The 18,388-nt window shown below is 35.1% G+C and overlaps 1 protein-coding gene across 4 annotated transcripts; it reads left to right on the forward strand.

The window, feature by feature from the left end:
* The first annotated feature begins 1,940 nt into the window (after positions 1-1,940).
* On the forward strand, positions 1,941-18,097 carry LOC127878943 (apoptosis regulator BAX-like). Of its 4 annotated transcripts, none has more exons than XM_052425509.1 (5): positions 1,941-2,055; positions 7,686-8,023; positions 9,818-9,935; positions 13,893-14,129; positions 15,369-18,097. In XM_052425509.1, the coding sequence occupies exons 2-5, from the start codon at positions 7,758-7,760 to the stop codon at positions 15,486-15,488; spliced, it is 741 nt and encodes a 246-aa protein (XP_052281469.1). In that variant the 5' UTR covers positions 1,941-2,055; positions 7,686-7,757; the 3' UTR covers positions 15,489-18,097. The 4 variants fall into 4 exon arrangements, with proteins under 4 accessions (XP_052281469.1, XP_052281468.1, XP_052281470.1 ...); XM_052425508.1 differs by lacking the exon at positions 1,941-2,055 and adding an exon at positions 3,956-4,104; XM_052425510.1 differs by lacking the exon at positions 1,941-2,055 and adding an exon at positions 4,213-4,289.
* The last annotated feature ends 291 nt before the right edge of the window (positions 18,098-18,388 follow it).

The raw sequence follows: 18,388 nt of genomic DNA on the forward strand, positions 1-18,388 counted from the left end.
GAGGGACAGAGGAACGGGCGGACGGACAGACAGACACACACACAAACAGATAGACAGACAAACTGACAGACAAACAGACAGACGCACGGACGGACGGAATTACGGGCAAACGAACCGACGGACATACGTATGACGTAACCATTAGCTCTTTGACAAGAACCGAGTGTTCCGAATGAAAATAACGCCAACTTACATCATAGCGAATGAAAAGGACATCATGTAAGACAAACCCACAGGGTACTACAACAAACACACAGCATACCATGATAAACACATGACATACCACGACAAACACACAGCATACCATGACGAAAACACAGCATACCATGATAAACACATGGCATACCATGACAAACACACAGCATACCATGACGAAAACACAGCATACCATGATAAACACCTAGCATACCATGACAAACACACCGCATACCATCACAAACACACAGCATACAATCACAAACACACAGTACACCATTACACAAACTACCAAACTATGGCAAGCACACAGCATAGTATTTTAAGCACATATCATATTATTTACACCCAAATCATTTCAATAACACTCACAGCATACCACCAAAAACACACAGCGTACCATCACAAACACAGCATACTATTTCAAACACATAGTATACCATTACAAACACACAGGATACCATGAAATACACACAGAAGACTACGGTTAACACACAGCATATCATCAAAAACACACAGCCTATCATACCAAACACACAGCAAACCATCACAAAAACACAGCATACCATCACAAACACACAGCATACCATCAGAAACACACAGCATAATATGGCAAGCACACAACATAGTATTATAAGAACATATATGTGATTTAAACCCAGATAATTTCAATGACACTCACATCATGAAATCTCAAACACACAGCGTGCCATCATAAACACACCGCATACCATTTCAAACACACAGCATACCATCACAAACACACAGGATGCCATGAAATACACACAGCAGACTTTGGTTAACACACAGCATATCATCAAAAACACACAGCATATCATCACAAACACACAGCATACCATCACAAACACACACAGCATACCATCACAACCACACAGCATAATATGGCACGCACACTGCATATGATTTTAACCCACATCATTTCATTGAAACTTCCGATATATTAATAGTCAAAAGGAGACAGACTAGGCATTCCATAGATTTCGATTTGTGTCAAATTCTTTCTTAATTTGAACATAACAGATCTTTTGCATAAATCGATTCTGCTTAGAATGGCCTTTAAGAAAAAGTATGGTTATGGGGATCTCTATACAAAATGTTGTATTTGTTTTCGCTTAAAGTCTCATAACGCTCAAAATCAACGAAAATTTCGTTAAGTATTTCGTAAATTAAGGTTAACACCTTAACAATCAGTGGTCCTTGTAGCAATAGCCAAAATTTCAACGCTAGATGTGGTATGATTACATAGATTTTTGTAGATACAAAATGCTGGTTTTTATTTATTTGTGGCCACAATTAATTCCCGCGAATATATCTTTTCATACGACACAGGAACACCATTTAGTGTTCATGTGTCGTATGAATAGATATGCAAAACAATGATAAAAACGAGCATTTTGTATCTACAAACATCTATTTTACCAGACCACATCTGACGTTGAAATTTTGGCAATTGCCATAAGGAACACTGATTTTTAATTGGTTAAGTTAATTTGGTGAACAATTGTACGAAATGTTCGTTGATTTTGAATAGTAATGTTACTATATTACGATATTATGGGCATCTAACAGTATATAGGTGTCTATCGCAACCGTTGTTTATTTTTGGTGTTTTCACTTCATATACACTTATATTTGTTAATGCAGCATCAACATACTAAAACAATATCCCGGAAAGAGAATAATAATCCATTTGAATATCAACCGTACTTTCGTTTCGACAACTGACGACAGAAATGATTGATGTACGATGTGAGTTTAAATGTAGTTTTCATGCAGATTCGTTCATACAACACAAAGACACAATTTTGTTTTACGGATCATTTCGGCTTAGAGGACTGGGTGAGTCATGTAAAATATCGAAAAAAAAATAATATTTTTTATAAACAACTAGTGGCAAGATGAGTTGTAGATAATTGGTCAGTTACCACATTTTAACTAATTCTTTTGACCTGTTAATTCTTTTCAGCTCAATTCAACAGTGAAAATGCCCATAATATCACTTTAAAATTGTCGCTTTTACATTAAATTATAAAGAGAAAATGTTTAGTATACTATGACCTCAAACCGATTGCCTTCACACTGGATCAGCAGCAATCGTGATACATCGGCTATCTCGGATTCCTCCGTAAGATCATTGATTTATGAAATAAATCGTCTGCTGATCCAGAGTGGATCAGCAGACGATTTTTCACAAAAATCAATGATCAGCAGACGATTTATTCCATCTTACGTATGAGTCCGGAGATAGCCGATGTAGGTTACAATACACTAAATGATCGCTTCATGTAGGGCTGTACTCTCTAAAAAAATATCATAGTTGACAGGAAGGCATGTTTTACACTTTTTACCATTATTCGGGTGTTATCTTGCGGTGATAATGGTAGGGCATGAATAGGTGTTCACTACTGAATCCCTGAAATATGATACACGTGAAGACTATCGTAAACCATTGCACTAGAAAAGGTTACATTCCACTAAGAAACGGCCGGAAAAAAAGTTGCAAAAACAGTCGATTTTGATTTGTGTCAAGTTCTTTCTTGCATTGTACATGACATATCTTTTTTATTGCATAAATCGATTCCGCTTAGAATGGCCTTTAAGAAAAGGTATGGTTATGGGGGTCTCTATGTGCAAAATGTTGCATTTATTTTCGCTCAAAGTTGTCGCATTTACATTGAATTATATAGGGAAATTATTTAGTGTATTATGACCTAAACGCAAAACCAGGCCTAGTCACAAAGGAGCTGTATTTACAGAAAATCATCATTTTTTTAGTGGGATATGACGCGTTTTGGCAAATTTCACGGAATAAATGCGTTTGTTTCACGAATTTAAGGAGCACCGTGAGTTTCTAAGAAGAAAATACGTTTTCAGAGGAAAATAAGAAAAAAAACGTACAAAAACTCGTCTTGAGCATCTCAAATCGCTACAATTTGTACTGAAAGAGCTCATGAACACGTTTTAATAGTTGTTTACTTCTTTTTCTACATAGCTTGTAACAATATTCCAGTATTTTGACCGATTGTAATTATTTAGGGTAATCGTGTTTTACGCCTGAACGCCCGTTATAAATCATAGCTCCGAACGCGAAAGCCACATGGCTTATCAGGCGTTATAATAAAATGCATTTTCAAGCATTTCTACGTGAAAGAACGGTCTGAAAATTGGCATGCACATAGAAAATAGGTTTATAATTATCGAGAAGTGCTTATTTTTCGCGATGTTAACAGTAAACGTTGTCTTATAGGTTACAATACACTAAATGATCGCTTCATGTAGGGCTGTACTCTCTAAAAAAATATCATAGTTGACAGGAAGGCATGTTTTACACTTTTTACCATTATTCGGGTGTTATCTTGCGGTGATAATGGTAGGGCATGAATAGGTGTTCACTACTGAATCCCTGAAATATGATACACGTGAAGACTATCGTAAACCATTGCACTAGAAAAGGTTACATTCCACTAAGAAACGGCCGGAAAAAAAAGTTGCAAAAACAGTCGCTTTTGATTTGTGTCAAGTTCTTTCTTGCATTGTACATGACATATCTTTTTTATTGCATAAATCGATTCCGCTTAGAATGGCCTTTAAGAAAAGGTATGGTTATGGGGGTCTCTATGTGCAAAATGTTGCATTTATTTTCGCTCAAAGTTGTCGCATTTACATTGAATTATATAGGGAAATTATTTAGTGTATTATGACCTGTAGCAGGATTGTCCAGCTATAAATAGATTTCGTAGTCGGCAACAAAAAGTGCTATTTTTAATCAAATTGGGAAATCCATTTTATTTCGCGCGGCGTCTTGGGACTAAAGTGATTCAAAATCCGAAAAGGAGAATAGAAAGTACCAACGTGTTATATGTGTTCTTGCAATTGGAACCTATATAGGTAATAAACTGTTTTGGACTTCATTAACTGGTGCTGTTTCTTTTGAATGATTTGATTTACATATCGTTTCAACTTATTTTGTTGCTATATTCTGTCATGACTCAGCTGTTATTGCGTATTTTGTTATGTCAGTTGTCACACGTATGAGATCAGCTTTCAATAACTGAAGTTTTTGAATTGTGCTGGTAAGCTTCAATGCACGGTATCTACTCAAAAAGTAGGATCCCCAAAAAATTATGATCTATTTCTGTGTTGCAATTTTGTATAAAAGCCATTAAAGGATCGAATCGCTTTGAATGTTTTTAATAACTATACTTTTTAATGTTATGTTTTATTATTATAATATATTATCAGTGATATTACACTTTATACTACTGGTAAGTTAAGTTAATTAAAGAGTTATTATCCCCACGCTTTTCGGAGAAAAAGTGGGGATTATGTGGTTTATAATATCTCCGCCGTCCGTCGTGGCCACTATCTCCGCCTAAACTATAAGCAATAGAACCTTGAAACTTACACGCATGGTAGCTATGAGCATTTGTGCGATGGTGACGGCGACAGAATTTTAATCTGACCGCTGGGTAAAAAGCTTTGGGATGGGTCAGAGATTTTCCTGCGACCGCGATCGGAAAAAGGCGCATTCATAGTAACTACCGTGTCCCTTCAGATATTGCTTTCATATTTGGTATGCATGTGTATCTAGACAACACCTTTCCATGCGCCTGCAATTTTTTACCCCTGTGACCTTGACCTTAAATTTGAGGTCATGGTTCAGGTTTCGAAATCCACAACGGTGGTTCGAAAAAGGCTCATAACTACTATGTCCCTTCAGATATTGCTTTCATATTTGGTATGCATGTGCATCTAGACAACACCTTTCCATGTGCATACAAATTTTGACCCATGTGACCTTGACCTTGAATATGAGATCAGCGTTCAGGTTTCGCGATCTGCGACCGTGATTCGAAAACGGCTCATAACTACTGTGTACCTTCAGATATTGCTTTCATATTTGTAATGGATGTGTATCTGGACAACACCTTTCCATGCGCATAATTTTTTTTATCCCTGTGACCTTGACCTTGAACTTGAGGTCCGCGTTCAGGCTTTGAAATCTGCGACCACGATTCGAAAAAGTCTCATACCTACTGTGTCTCTTCAGATATTGCTTTCATATTTGGTACGCATTTGTATCTGGACAACACCTTTCCATGGGCATGAAATTTTTGAACTTGGGGTCCGCGTTTAGGTTTCGAAATCTGCGACCGTGATTAAAAAAAAAAGCTCATAACGTCTGTGTCCCTTCAGATATTGCTTTTATATTTGGTAAGCATGTGTATCTGGACAAGACCTTTCCATGCGCATAAAATTGTTGACCCCTGTGACCTTGAACTTAGGGTCTGCATTTAGATTTTGAAATCTATTGCAGTGTTTTTTTATGGCAATTTCGGGGCCGATATTCGGCCCCATTCCCCTCAAAAGAGAGTATATTTTTTACCCCATTTTGTAGAAAAAATCCCCTCCAGATGTTAAAAAAGAAAGTTTTTTTGTTTTTTTTTTAGAAAGAACTGTCTAATGATAAATATATTTCTAATTTATTTCATAAACAACTAACAAAGTATATAACTATAATTAATATGATTTTGAATTATTATAAAGGGTTATATTAAATTAGTTTTTCCCAAATCAGTTGACTTTTCACATGAATTGCATTTTTTTCCCAAAATGGCCAGGGAAAGGCCTGATGTATCTATATTGTGTCAATATTTGTTGATAAAACATTCCATTTGGTCTATTTTATTGATTAAAAATGCTCTATTTGCCATGTAATCCATTTAAAAAATCCCAATTAGACTCAAAATGGCTAGAAAAACTGAGACTGTGCATGAAGGCTGAACTGTCTGAAACTAATGTAGAAAAGTCATTGATATACATGTATATTTAAGAAAAAGGACAGAGACATTCAGCTGTGAATATTACATTCATACATACATGTGTATTTATATAATAAATATCATTTTATATAAAAGAGTGAATTTTTTGTTTTTCCCTTTTACTAAAAAACGACGCCTTTTTCCCCTTTGGAGGGCCCCGCCACCATTCCCCTATAGGTGAAAAAAAACACTGTATTATGTGGTTATCTCCGCTGTCTGTCCGTCCGTCCTGGCCACTATCTCCACCTACATTATTAGCACTAGAAGCTTGAAACTGCCACACATGGTAGGCTAGTAGCTATGAGCATATGAGTGACAGTTCACTATTTGAATTTTTGATTTGACCCCTGGTTCAAAAGTTATGGAGGTTGGGGTGTGGCTGGGTCAGAGATTTTCACTCATAATTTTTAGTTAATTTTACATTAACTTGTTCATGTCTGCACAGATGAACTTCAAATGGATACTGAACATCTCCTATGACAGTACTATCAATCTCAACTATGCATGGCCCCATTACCAACCCTGGGGCGCCCCTGGGTCAAACATGCAGCATGTGGATACGCGTCGGCCTCTGCCGCGCCATTTCCAGTCTAATCTTGTATTTGTTATTGTTGGTCTCAGCAACACAGCCTGCTGCAACATGTGTTACTTATGATAATTTCCACCCATATCGTCAGTAGTCCTCTACAACAATTGTTCAAATCATGCCATTGGGGTCATCACTGGCCTCGCCCCAGGGTCACATAATTATATTAATAGACTTGTAAAGTGAATTAAAAAAAATATTTCTTAAACAAAATGGCCAAGAGGTGTATTATTTAGCTGCTTTTGGCATGGAACATCATATAGTTCTCCTTCACAAAGTGTTTTCAAATCATGACCCTGTGATCAAAATATACAGTGGATGGGGTGTGGGGCACCATGCAGTGATTTCTTTAGGGCTAATTTAGGGCCCCATTTACCTGCTCAAAAGTTTAATGTATTTTTCCTCTATACTATATTTAAAATTTCCCTCACAATGTTAACTTAATTTAAAAAAAAAGTAATTAATTTGGACAAACATCAACTTAGTTAGAGACATTTTGTAAATAATCTGACACTTTTTGCTTCAAACTTACCTAGTTTTAGCATTATTTAATTTAGTATATCTAGCATAGAAAATGATTAATGTTCAATAATAAGGTAGAATGTAAACATGTAATCATTTTCATCTAAAAATACGAACAATTTTCCCGTTTTGCTGTTTAATGTCCCACCTGAAGGTCCTGACCACCTTTCCCCAAAGTATAAAAAAAATCAAGAGGGCAGGCCATTTATTTAAATTGATATTATATTTGGTATGTCTTCAGGTTGTGATCCTCTACACAGATTGTTTAAGTCAAACATTGGGTTTGAAACTGATTATGCCACTATTGCCACATTACTGATGACTGATCTAAGCCTAAGGCCATCTTAGCCCGCTTTTATTAAGTCGCATGTCCCAATTGACCTTTTTTGGTCTCTGTGATTCTGATATGAATACCTCTTATGCCCTTTCCCAATCACCCAAGCCTAATTGGCTATCTAGCAACCACCACCAATTGGGGACACATGAGCTTATCAAACACAAATTCTTGTTTTACTAATAATGCAAATGAAATATTTCAGAGTAACGAAGAATCACAAGACTCACATCAGCTTTGACAATTGGAACTATCTAAGTTACTGTCATGTGATATAATGTTGGAAATTCAACCTCAAGGGAAAAGTCTACGTCAAAGAAGAAAATCTGCAGCAAACCTACCATTTATAGATATTAAAACAGATAATAGTAAAAAGCTTTTATTCAATGAAATGGGAAAGACACCTGTCTCTCAAGAGGAAACAGAGGAAGAAGGAAAGGTGTTGTTTTCAAATTTTTTAGTGAAAGAAATCTGTAAAGAGAGGAACAAGGTGGAAAATGAACAAATCACACCAGAGCTGTTACAAAAGGAGCTGCACTTGTGGTAAGTAATGTATAATAAAGGCTTTAACCGTTTTACCTTGCAAGAGGACAAACATGTGTGACTCACCTGCTTACTATTGCTCATACAGAAATGAAATTTCCTTGAAGGTCATATATGATTCTTTCAAAGTTTGCAAACTTAAACATGCAATATTATGTTTGCAAAGAAAAAGGATTTGCCTCCATATCTGCCCCTAACCAGCAACCCTGGGTAGGTGACTGCAAATAAAATTTGTCATAAGCTGCGCCTTGCGGCTAGAATTAGAACTGTGTATTGGGATGATGTTGACATCCCTCTGCCTCCTGCAGTTTTGGACGTTGTCTCATGTCTTTTTCAAGGTCTATTTTTATTGTTGATTGTGTGCCAAAACCTTAGTACATAATCTATTATAAGAAAATAACAAGTTAATATCTTAAATATTTACAAATTGCATAACCTGTCTTCCTAAACCAACCTGGAAACATATTTTAACGAAGTGTCGCAATTTTACGAATATTGAAAACTGTGACATGGCTTAACCCATTTATGCCTAGCGTCTAGAAAAAAAGACCTTGGCAAACAGCGTAGACCCAGATGAGACGCTGCGTGATGTGGCGTCTAATCAAGGTCTGCGCTGTCATGGCTTAACCCATTTATGCCTAGCGTTTAGAAAAAAGACCTTGGCAAACAGCATAGACCCAGATGAGACGCTGCGTGATGTGGCGTCTAATCAAGGTCTGCGCTGTCATGGCTTAACCCATTTATGCCTAGCGTTTAGAAAAAAGACCTTGGCAAACAGCGTAGACCCAGATGAGACGCTGCGTGATGTGGCGTCTAATCAAGGTCTGCGTTGTTTGCTAAAGGAATTTCTGTAAGAAATATTCTAAATATAAAAAATAAGTATACTAGAAATCCCCAATGTTGGAAGTAAATTGATCCAATTGAGAAGGATGGGAGAGTCCACTAGGCATAAATGGGTTAAGTTCATTATAAATGTTACACAGAACTTTATATTATTGAGCACAGAACTTAATAATATTGAATAACATGTAATCAGCTGTTCTACATGTATGCCCAAAATTGTACTGGTACGTGCATGTATTAAGAAGGCAGATATGAGTTAAGAGTTATCAACATCCCTAATGAAACATATGATAACTGGAACTGTAAAATACATTAATATTGTAAAAACTTAAGTTTTTTTTTGTTCTTCGTGCTGCGTAATGGTATTTCGAAATTGCATTTCACACAACTGTTCATTGATGTTGTTAGACCTAAATTGCAGTAATGTTGGCACAAATGGTCCCTCCATAATATCATTATCTGCTATTGAGTGTTCTATAAATGTTAAAAGATACGATAGCAATCGCTCAGAACAGTGTCAACAAAAACAAGCACAAACACTATTTTGTTCATTAAATACTTACTTATACATCTCCTGTATTAACTATTATACAGTATACATGTTTTCCTTACAGTGCCCCTAACGGGCCCCATCTGAACTTAATAAGGGCTGTCCCATATGGACTTGCACTAATGGAGTCCACATAGAGGCAATATGGAACCTTTACTGGTTTAGCATTCAATTTAACCCTAGATTATTGTTAAATATTTGAATCAGTTGTTAAAGACTTGCAAATGACTGAAATTGAAATTGTGAACTCTAATAAAAAAAACACACAACAAATACAGGCATGTTCCAACCTAAGAAATTTTTGTTTTAAATTCATCATATGAGCTTGGATAGTTTAATATTATTTTGTGTTTTTTTCTCATGGAAGTCTTAATTTTAATTGTACTGTATGTGTCTTCAAGTACTCCATCGGATCACAAGAACCAGGCATGGATTCAAGTGGGTACAGAATTGAGGAGATATGCTGATGACTTTGCCAAAAGCAAAGAAAGAAAAAAAGTGCGAAATAAAGCTAATGAAGTAAGTATAATATGGCTTCTTGTAATGGACATATACTGCTTGACACAATAGTTCCATTTCAACCATTTTTATGTCCCCCATCACTATAGTTGGGGACATGTTGTTTTTGCCCTGTCTGTTGGTTTTTTGTTTGTTTGTTTGTTTGCCCCAACTTTAACATTTGCAATAACTTCTGCAATATTCAAGATAGCAACTTGATATTTGGCATGCATGTGTATCTCATGGAGCTGCACATTTTGAGTGGTGAAAGGTCAAGGTCATCCTTCAAGGTCAAAGGTCAAATATATGGGTCAAAATCGCTCATTTAATTAATACTTTTGCAATATTGAAGATAGCAACTTTATATTTGGCATGCATGTGTATCTCATGGAGCTGCACATTTTGAGTGGTGAAAGATCAAGGTCATCCTTCAAGGTCAAATACATAGCTTCAAAAGGGGACATAGTGTTTCTGACAAACACATATCTTGTTAGACACATATTAGAAATTAGATTTTAGTGCATGTTTATGCCCCTAGAGTCTTCGATGCAAGGTTTTACTTAATGATTTGACTTCCAATTCCTCAGAGAGCAAGTTATTTTGAATATATTTTCCCCCAGTGAAGAAAGGTTGCCTTATATTTACATCAATTTGAACCACTAAATAATCATTAAGCAATACAAGTACAATGTTTTTTACCGGGTAATGTCTATTATGATAAAGGTAACGCTTTGTTAACAATCTCAATATCTGATTGAATGAAATAACAAGTTTGTTTATGCTGATGTCAGTTTATTTGCAGTTCAATCGATTAATTTGTAACTGACTCGCTATGATATCAGCATATCTATAGGGTATTTTATTGCTACATACTTAAACTAGAAACAGCTAGCTTAAACTTGAAGGTAAAGGTAGTATGGGATATAATCAAAATCATCACTACATTCTATATTGTTTGAGTGTTGACCGTTAGAATTTCCTTTTTTCATAAATCTTGATCAGAAGCCTACTCGTTATTGATTAACCCTTTGAATGCTGGGAATTTTGTCGTCTGCTAAAAAGTTGTCTGCTGAATTTCTAAAATTAGCATTGTATTCGATTTTTGTTTATGTCCCCCACTATAGTAGTGGGGGACATATTGTTTTCGCCCTGTCTGTTGGTTGGTTGGTTGGTCTGTTGGTTGGTTGGTCTGTTGGTTGGTTTGCGTCAACCTAAACATTTTGCAATAACTTTTGCTATATTGAATATAGCAACTTGATATTTGGCGTGCATGTGTATCTCATCGAGCTGCACATTTTGAGTGGTGAAAGGTCAAGGTCATCCTTCAAGATCAGAGGTCAAATATATGAGGCCAAAATCGCTCATTTTATGAATACTTTTGCAATATTGAAGATAGCAACTTGATATTTGGCATGCATGTGTATCTCATGGAGCTGCACATTTTGAGTGGTGAAAGGTCAAGGTCATTCTTCAAGGTCAGAGGTCAAATATATGTGGCCCAAATCGCTTATTTTATGAATTCTTTTGCAATATTGAAGATAGCAACTTGATATTTGGCATGCATGTGTAATTTATGGAGCTGCACATTTTGAGTGGTGAAAGGTCAAGGTCATGGTCATCCTTCAAGGTCAGAGGTCAAATATATGTGGCCCAAATCGCTTATTTTATTAATACTTTTGCAATATTGAAGATAGCAACTTGATATTTGGCATGCATGTGTATCTCATGGAGCTGCACATTTTGAGTGGTGAAAGGTCAAGGTCGTCCTTCTAGGTCATATATATGGGTCAAAATTGCTCCTGTAATGTAACTTCTGCAATATTGAAGCAGTCATTGAAATTGAGATTTAAATCTACAAGCAAGTCGGGCTAGAACTATGGGAATTTGAACAAGCCCGAGTCAGATTTTACTGGCCCAAACATTTTTGTTAAAAATGCAGATAAACATGACATAAAACATTCAAAGAAGCATTCATTTATTCAATCTTTAGAATACAATACAAATCTCTTATTAATTTCATCCTCATCCAAGTTAGCTTCCTCGTCATCTGAGCTAGCCTCTTTCGGATCCTGAAATAAGAAGAAATTAATTTCACACACGGATTTCAATCAAATCACAATTATAAATATATACATAAAGTTTAGGTAAAAAATGAGCAGAAAGTTATCCCATATATCCATGTGAAAGAGAGAGCAAACCTGAACCACCAGAAAATATATAAGCAATTAAGTGCCAGGTTATTCTACAAAAAGCCAGTTGACAAATGCGTCGATCACAGTTACCTCAGATTTGCATTCCTCAACGACGTACTTGAATGACTACTGTTCGGCCATTACCTCTGTGTCCCGAACGCAACGCAAAACATTTATTTTACATAATAGTAATCTGGGAATCACAAAACCATGCGCTTTATGCGCAGTAATCCAATTATCAGCTGATTGCCCAGCACGTGTTCGCAGTGTGTTAAAACATAAGCGGCTGTTGATTTAAGCGGCTCAAAACTTTGTTTACAAATATTGAAAATGAAAGTGGAACTCGTTTTCTGTTTAATGAATTGTACAAGCACGTCGGGCTTGTAAAATTGGATTTCCTACAAGCCCGAAAGAAAAAATACTAGTTTTTTGCTGTCGGACTAGTGCGAATTTCGACGACTGTTGAAGCTAGCAATTTTATATTTGACATGCATGTGTATCTCATGGAGCTGCACATTTTGAGTGGTGAAGTGTCAAGGTCAAGGTCATCCTTCAAGGTCAAACGTCATATAGGGGGACATTGTGTTTCACAAACACATCTTGTTCAAAGAATACTATCAGAATAGCAAACAGTTTGAATCCTGATGAGACGCCACATTCTGTGGCGTCTCATCTGGATCCAAACTGTTTGCAAATGCCTTCAAAATATGGTTCCAGCACTGAAAGAGTTAATAAAATTGCATGGACATTTAAAGACTAAAATGAAGCTTTCTATTTAAAAGTAAACATACAAATATAGGATCTGGCACAAGTTTTCATATCATACCATATTTTATTAAACGCGTTTAGAAATTTTGTTAGTAAGCATGTCTTTTGCGAGCTTACTAACGAATTTCCTGGACGAGTTTAATAAAATATACTATGAATTGACGAGTGTCAGATCTTTTTTATCACATGCCTTTAAATGAGCAAATTAAATAAATATTTACGCAAACATAATGATAAATCCCTAATGTTGTTTACATTTTGTTACGTCATTTGAAGTTGCAACGTCATTTCAGCGAAATAACAAAATGCGATTGGTCAATCAAACGAAAATAAGCCATTGAAAATGCTAAAAAAGTATATTACACATGTGTAAGATAAAAATATTCGTAATGGTTATATTACATGGGAAACAGGGTATAGCATGTGATAAAGGCTAATTCCATTAATTTTTCATTTGTTTTATTCTGTACTAACTTGACATAAAACTAGTGAAATGCTTGATAAAATTTACAATAATACAAGAAAATAAAGAATTGCTAGCCAAACCCCCTAAAGGGATCAATAATTAAAGTATATATTCCAGTGAACATGAATTCTGATGATGTCCATTTGCAAGATAACTGTAGTGTTGTTTTTATGCCCCCGGTAGGGTGGCATATAGCATTTGAACTGTCTGTCCGTCCGTCCGTCAGTCTGTCCGAAAACTTTAACATTGGCCATAACTTTTGCAATATTGAAGATACGTAGCAACTTGATATTTGGCATGCATGTGTATCTTATGGAGCTGTACATTTTGAGTTGTGAAAGGTCAAGGTCATCCTTCAAGGTCAAAAGTCAAAAAATACAATGCAAGGGAAGTAATAAGCTTTAAAAGAGAGATAATTTCTAAACCGGCTAAATGATATATTGAAATTTTATTTCAAAGTGGTGCAATAGGGGGCATTGTGTTTCTGGCAAACACATCTCTTGTTATTTACTTATTTCTGGACTGTTGCTTTAAATATTGTCCTATTTGTAGATATTGGAGCGACAAGGCAGCAGCCCTATTGCAAGGGAGCAGTTCAGAGCAATGCTCTCCGAACTACTCAAAGGTGGCATCACCAGGCACAAAATCATTGTGCTGTTCTTTTTCTGTGTCGATGTTACCATAGCAGCCATGTACAGAACCATAGAGCTGTGCCGAGATCTTGTGCAGTGGTCGCTGGAGTTCATAGTGGAGAAAGTGTGCTCATGGGTACAGAACAACGGCGGATGGGTAGGTGCTTTCTAAGAGTTTTGCATGATGTTGTTATCTGGTGGTCAAAGAAAAGCCATGGGGTCTTATCTTTTTGTGAAAGAGGAAGCATGTGGATACTAGGAATCCAGGTGTAATACCTCATCTCTTTGTGAAAAGAACCCTTGTTTTTTTTCATGTCTGGAGTATAGTCCCCTGACATTGGGAAAATTCGTGTTGTGAAATCTTCAGATTTGGGATTTGGGTCTTTTTTCATTGCCTGGTACAGGTACTTAATTGCACTAACCAACCAACATATTCTTTTGCATACCTTTTACTGAGATGTTTAGTTTTAGTGCTAATTGTTTTTGTTTCATGGCAGATATTGCGCTTTTGGAACGAAATTCAAGCAATTTTTCTTCCTTTTGGAAAGTTTTCGGGACCAATTGGGAATAAGACAATTTTTTGTTGATTGGGTAAAGTACTTCTTATGGGTACATTATAAAGAAGGAAAATAATCACTGCTCTAGAAAATACAGTTTTTATTAAATTAATAAAAAATGTAGCTTCCAGAGCAGTGCTTGTTTTCCTGGCAAACTTTTTTTTATATGCATGTGATAAGAATAAAACTTAGAATAGATATAGACAAAACAAACATTCTGCAAAAGTTTCATAAAGATATATAATCTTGATGAAATTATTTCAGAATGGTTAATTTGTCAATATCTATGCTAGCTAAGTTCGATTCTTATCACATGCATATAAAATAATAGTTTGCCAAATAAAATCTTGGAAAAGCCCTGGGACCACTCAAGAAGCCGCATTTATTACTTAATTTTGATGAAACTTAATCAGAATATTTGTATTGAAAATATTTAGAAAGAGTTTCAATCTTGGTCATTTGTTTCCAAAATCTAGGTCAACAGGTCCATTAATAGAATAGTCATATTAAAACTTAAGACGCCACACGTATGACTCAATCTTGATAAAAAATTGTCCGAATGTTTATCTAGACAATATGAAGGCCATGTTTTGATTGTGGTAAAAAATGGTCAACAGGTCAAGTCTTTGAAAATTGGTTTAATTTGAACTGAGGTGAACGCCTAAGGGCCTCCATGTTGATAATGATAGATCCACATGAGTGTCTTCTTTAAGTACAATATTTGAATGAGGTATTCAGTACTTGTTGACTATGACTTATGGTACAAGTCTGTAAATCCAAAGTGCTTAACAATAACAAAGTGATATGCATGTATCAAAATACTGTTCTTTTCATTGTAGGGTGCAGTGTTCGACTCATCAATGAAGTTCATTGGCAAGGCGGCGACAGTCCTTATCTTTGGTGTTCTCTGCTACTATGGATACAAGAGATTCTCACAAGTGGCACCAGTTCTCGACTAAAAACAATCAACTGAAGGCCTAGACAATTAGTGTAATTTGATGATTCCAAATGTACTCTTGTAGTAAATGTTAAACTGAAATGGATCCAGATTTGGGGTCAGCATGAATTGTATGTTGATGAAATTTTATTGGATAACATGTTAATCCATTCTTGTTGCAGGATAAATTGTTAAAGCTTGTTTAAAACAGGCCTTGTTCAACATGAACATTTAAACATACTTTGCATGGGAAAAGTGATCATCACTCAACTTTCCAAAGGAAATTGCTTGAAAAAAGATTAAAACTTTACCTTTAATTGTGAAAAAGTATTAGCACCAAACTTTTTACAGTTCATTTGCCGTGAGAAATGCCGAACATTGAAGCTCTAAAACCTATTAAGTTTGTGAAAAGTGATATACACTGATCTTTTAAAGAGGCATTTCATGTCAAAAGTGATATACACCGATGCTTTATAGAGGCATTTCTTGTTAAAAGTGATATACACTGATGCTTAAAAGAGACATTTCTTGTTTAAGGTGATACACACTGATCCTTAAAAGAGACATTTCATGTAAAAAGTGATATACACTGATGCTTTAAAGAGGCATTTCTTGTTAAAAGTGATATACACTGATCCTTAAAAGAGACATTTCTTGTTAAAAGTGATATACACTGATGCTTAAAAGAGACATTTCTTGTTAAAGGTGATATACACTGATCCTTAAAAGAGACATTTCATGTAAAAAGTGATATACAGTGTACACTGATGCTTTAAAGAGGCATTTCTTGTTAAAAGTGATATACACTGATCCTTAAAAGAGACATTTCTTGTTAAAAGTGATATACACTGATTCTTAAAAGAGACTTTTCTTGTTAAAAGTGATATACACTGATCCTTAAAAGAGACATTTCTTGTTAAAAGTGACATACACTGAACCTTAAGAAGGACATTTCTTGTTTAAAGTGATAGACACTGAACCTTTAAAAGGCATAGCTTGTGGAGAGTGATAGACACAGATCCTTTAAAAGGCTTAGCTTGTGAAAAGTGACAGACACAGATCCTTTTAAAGGCTTAGCTTGTAAAAAGTGATAGACACAGATCCTTTAAAAGGCTTAATAGCTTGTGAAAAGTGATAGACACTGATCGTTTAAAAGGCTTAGCTTGTAAAAAGTGATAGACACAGATCCTTTAAAAGGTTTAGCTTGTGAAAAGTGATAGACACAGATCCTTTTAAAGGACATTGCTTGTGAAAAGTGATAGACACAGATCCTTTTAAAGGACATTGCTTGTGAAAAGTGATAGACACAGATCCTTTTAAAGGACATTGCTTGTGAAAAGTGATGGACACTGATCCTTTAAAAGGACCTTGCTTGTGTAAAGTGATAGACACAGATCCTTTTAAAGGACATTGCTTGTGTAAAGTGATAGACACAGATCCTTTTAAAGGACATTGCTTGTGAAAAGTGATAGACACAGATCCTTTAAAAGGACCTTGCTTGTGTAAAGTGATTAATGCTGATACTTAAATAGTACATTGGTAGTAAAAAGTGAAAGACCCTGATCCTTTAAAAGGCCTTAGCTCGTTGAAAGTGACAGACACTGATCCTTTTAAAGGACATTGCTTGTGGAGAGTGATAGACACTGATCTTTTAAAGGGCTTAGCTTGTGAAAAGGGATAAACACTAATTATCTTTTCTTGTGAAATGTTATTTCCACTTTTTCAGGCTTTGCTTGTGGCTTGATATTTGAATGTCTACAAGGTATGTTACTAGTCATTTTTGATGCTCTTTGAGTAAAAATGGAAAACTAAAAGAAAGCAGTTGGCTTTGCAATTACAAATCTGCATAAACTTTTAAAATTTGGTAGTGGAAGTTCTTTACAGAAAACTAAAACATTCACCGATATTTATTTTTATCGTCATTTTAAGAATCAGACATTGTCTAAATTCTTGACCATTAATCAATTAACTCAATTAATTTTATGCATGTGCAATGTTTACAGTATTTATTTCTGCAATCATGTTTTTAAAACTATGGTTTCAAATAATGTTAACCCTTGAAGAAACTTTTTAAATGTTAATTTTTGTATTTTGTATGATAATTTATTTGATACTTTTAATTTCACTGCCTTGAGAGTATAGTTTTGTTTTGAAATGATTGTGCCTTAGATTGGCATGATTAATCTTTGCATATTTATTTAAGTTATTTTCAATTACCTTTGTAGCATGTGCCAAAGCGTTCTTCAAAGATATTTATTTATTGCTTTCAACTTGCTTATTACTACCTTAAACAAAAGAAGGAAAGCACAAGTGTTTAATGTATTCAGAGTTTTATGATTTAATTTTTTTATTGTAGTTTAAAAAAAAATGAACTTAACTTTAACAATAACATCTTTGATCTTATTGTTATAAACAACACTTTGATAGTAATTGATTTACATTTTGAGTTTAAAAGTCTCTAAAGATTATCGTAATCACTAATAATGGTAGATAACTACAAGTGAGATCAGCTGGGTATTTTATGACACCTGTTATGAATCAGTGAATCATGCATGATTAGTCAAGGACTAATGAAAGTTGTATGAAATTTTACTTTGGATTTCCAGTATTAGGTCAGGAAGAAAAAATTGAATCATACCCTTCTCGAAAAAGTGCACTAAATGCGCATTTAATGCGCATTAAATGCACATTAAATGCGCATTTAATGCGCATGTTATTGGCACCGTATTTTTTGCTTAACAAGTGTATTTTAATCTGTTAAAAAAAACACTTTTTACTAGTGTGTTTATACATTTAAGTGTATTTTTTTTCCACGAAATAATACACTTAAGTGCGTTTATTATGATAATAAGTGCGCTTAAGTTTATTTTTAAGTGCATTTATACACTTGAGTGTATTTTAAGACATACAAATAATACACTT

This window comes from Dreissena polymorpha, chromosome 4, assembly GCF_020536995.1.
Source record: "Dreissena polymorpha isolate Duluth1 chromosome 4, UMN_Dpol_1.0, whole genome shotgun sequence".
NCBI classification, from domain to species: Eukaryota; Metazoa; Mollusca; class Bivalvia; order Myida; family Dreissenidae; genus Dreissena; species Dreissena polymorpha.

What these genes read in the sequence shown, in the direction of transcription:
- LOC127878943 (XM_052425509.1), top strand. Translation starts at nt 7,758, where the DNA reads ATGTTGGAAATTCAACCTCAAGGGAAAAGTCTACGTCAAAGAAGAAAA. An exon ending in CAAAAGGAGCTGCACTTGTG is followed by an intron (nt 8,024 to 9,817) that starts GTAAGTAATGTA and finishes TGTGTCTTCAAG; the next exon opens with TACTCCATCGGATCACAAGA. An exon ending in TGCGAAATAAAGCTAATGAA is followed by an intron (nt 9,936 to 13,892) that starts GTAAGTATAATA and finishes TCCTATTTGTAG; the next exon opens with ATATTGGAGCGACAAGGCAG.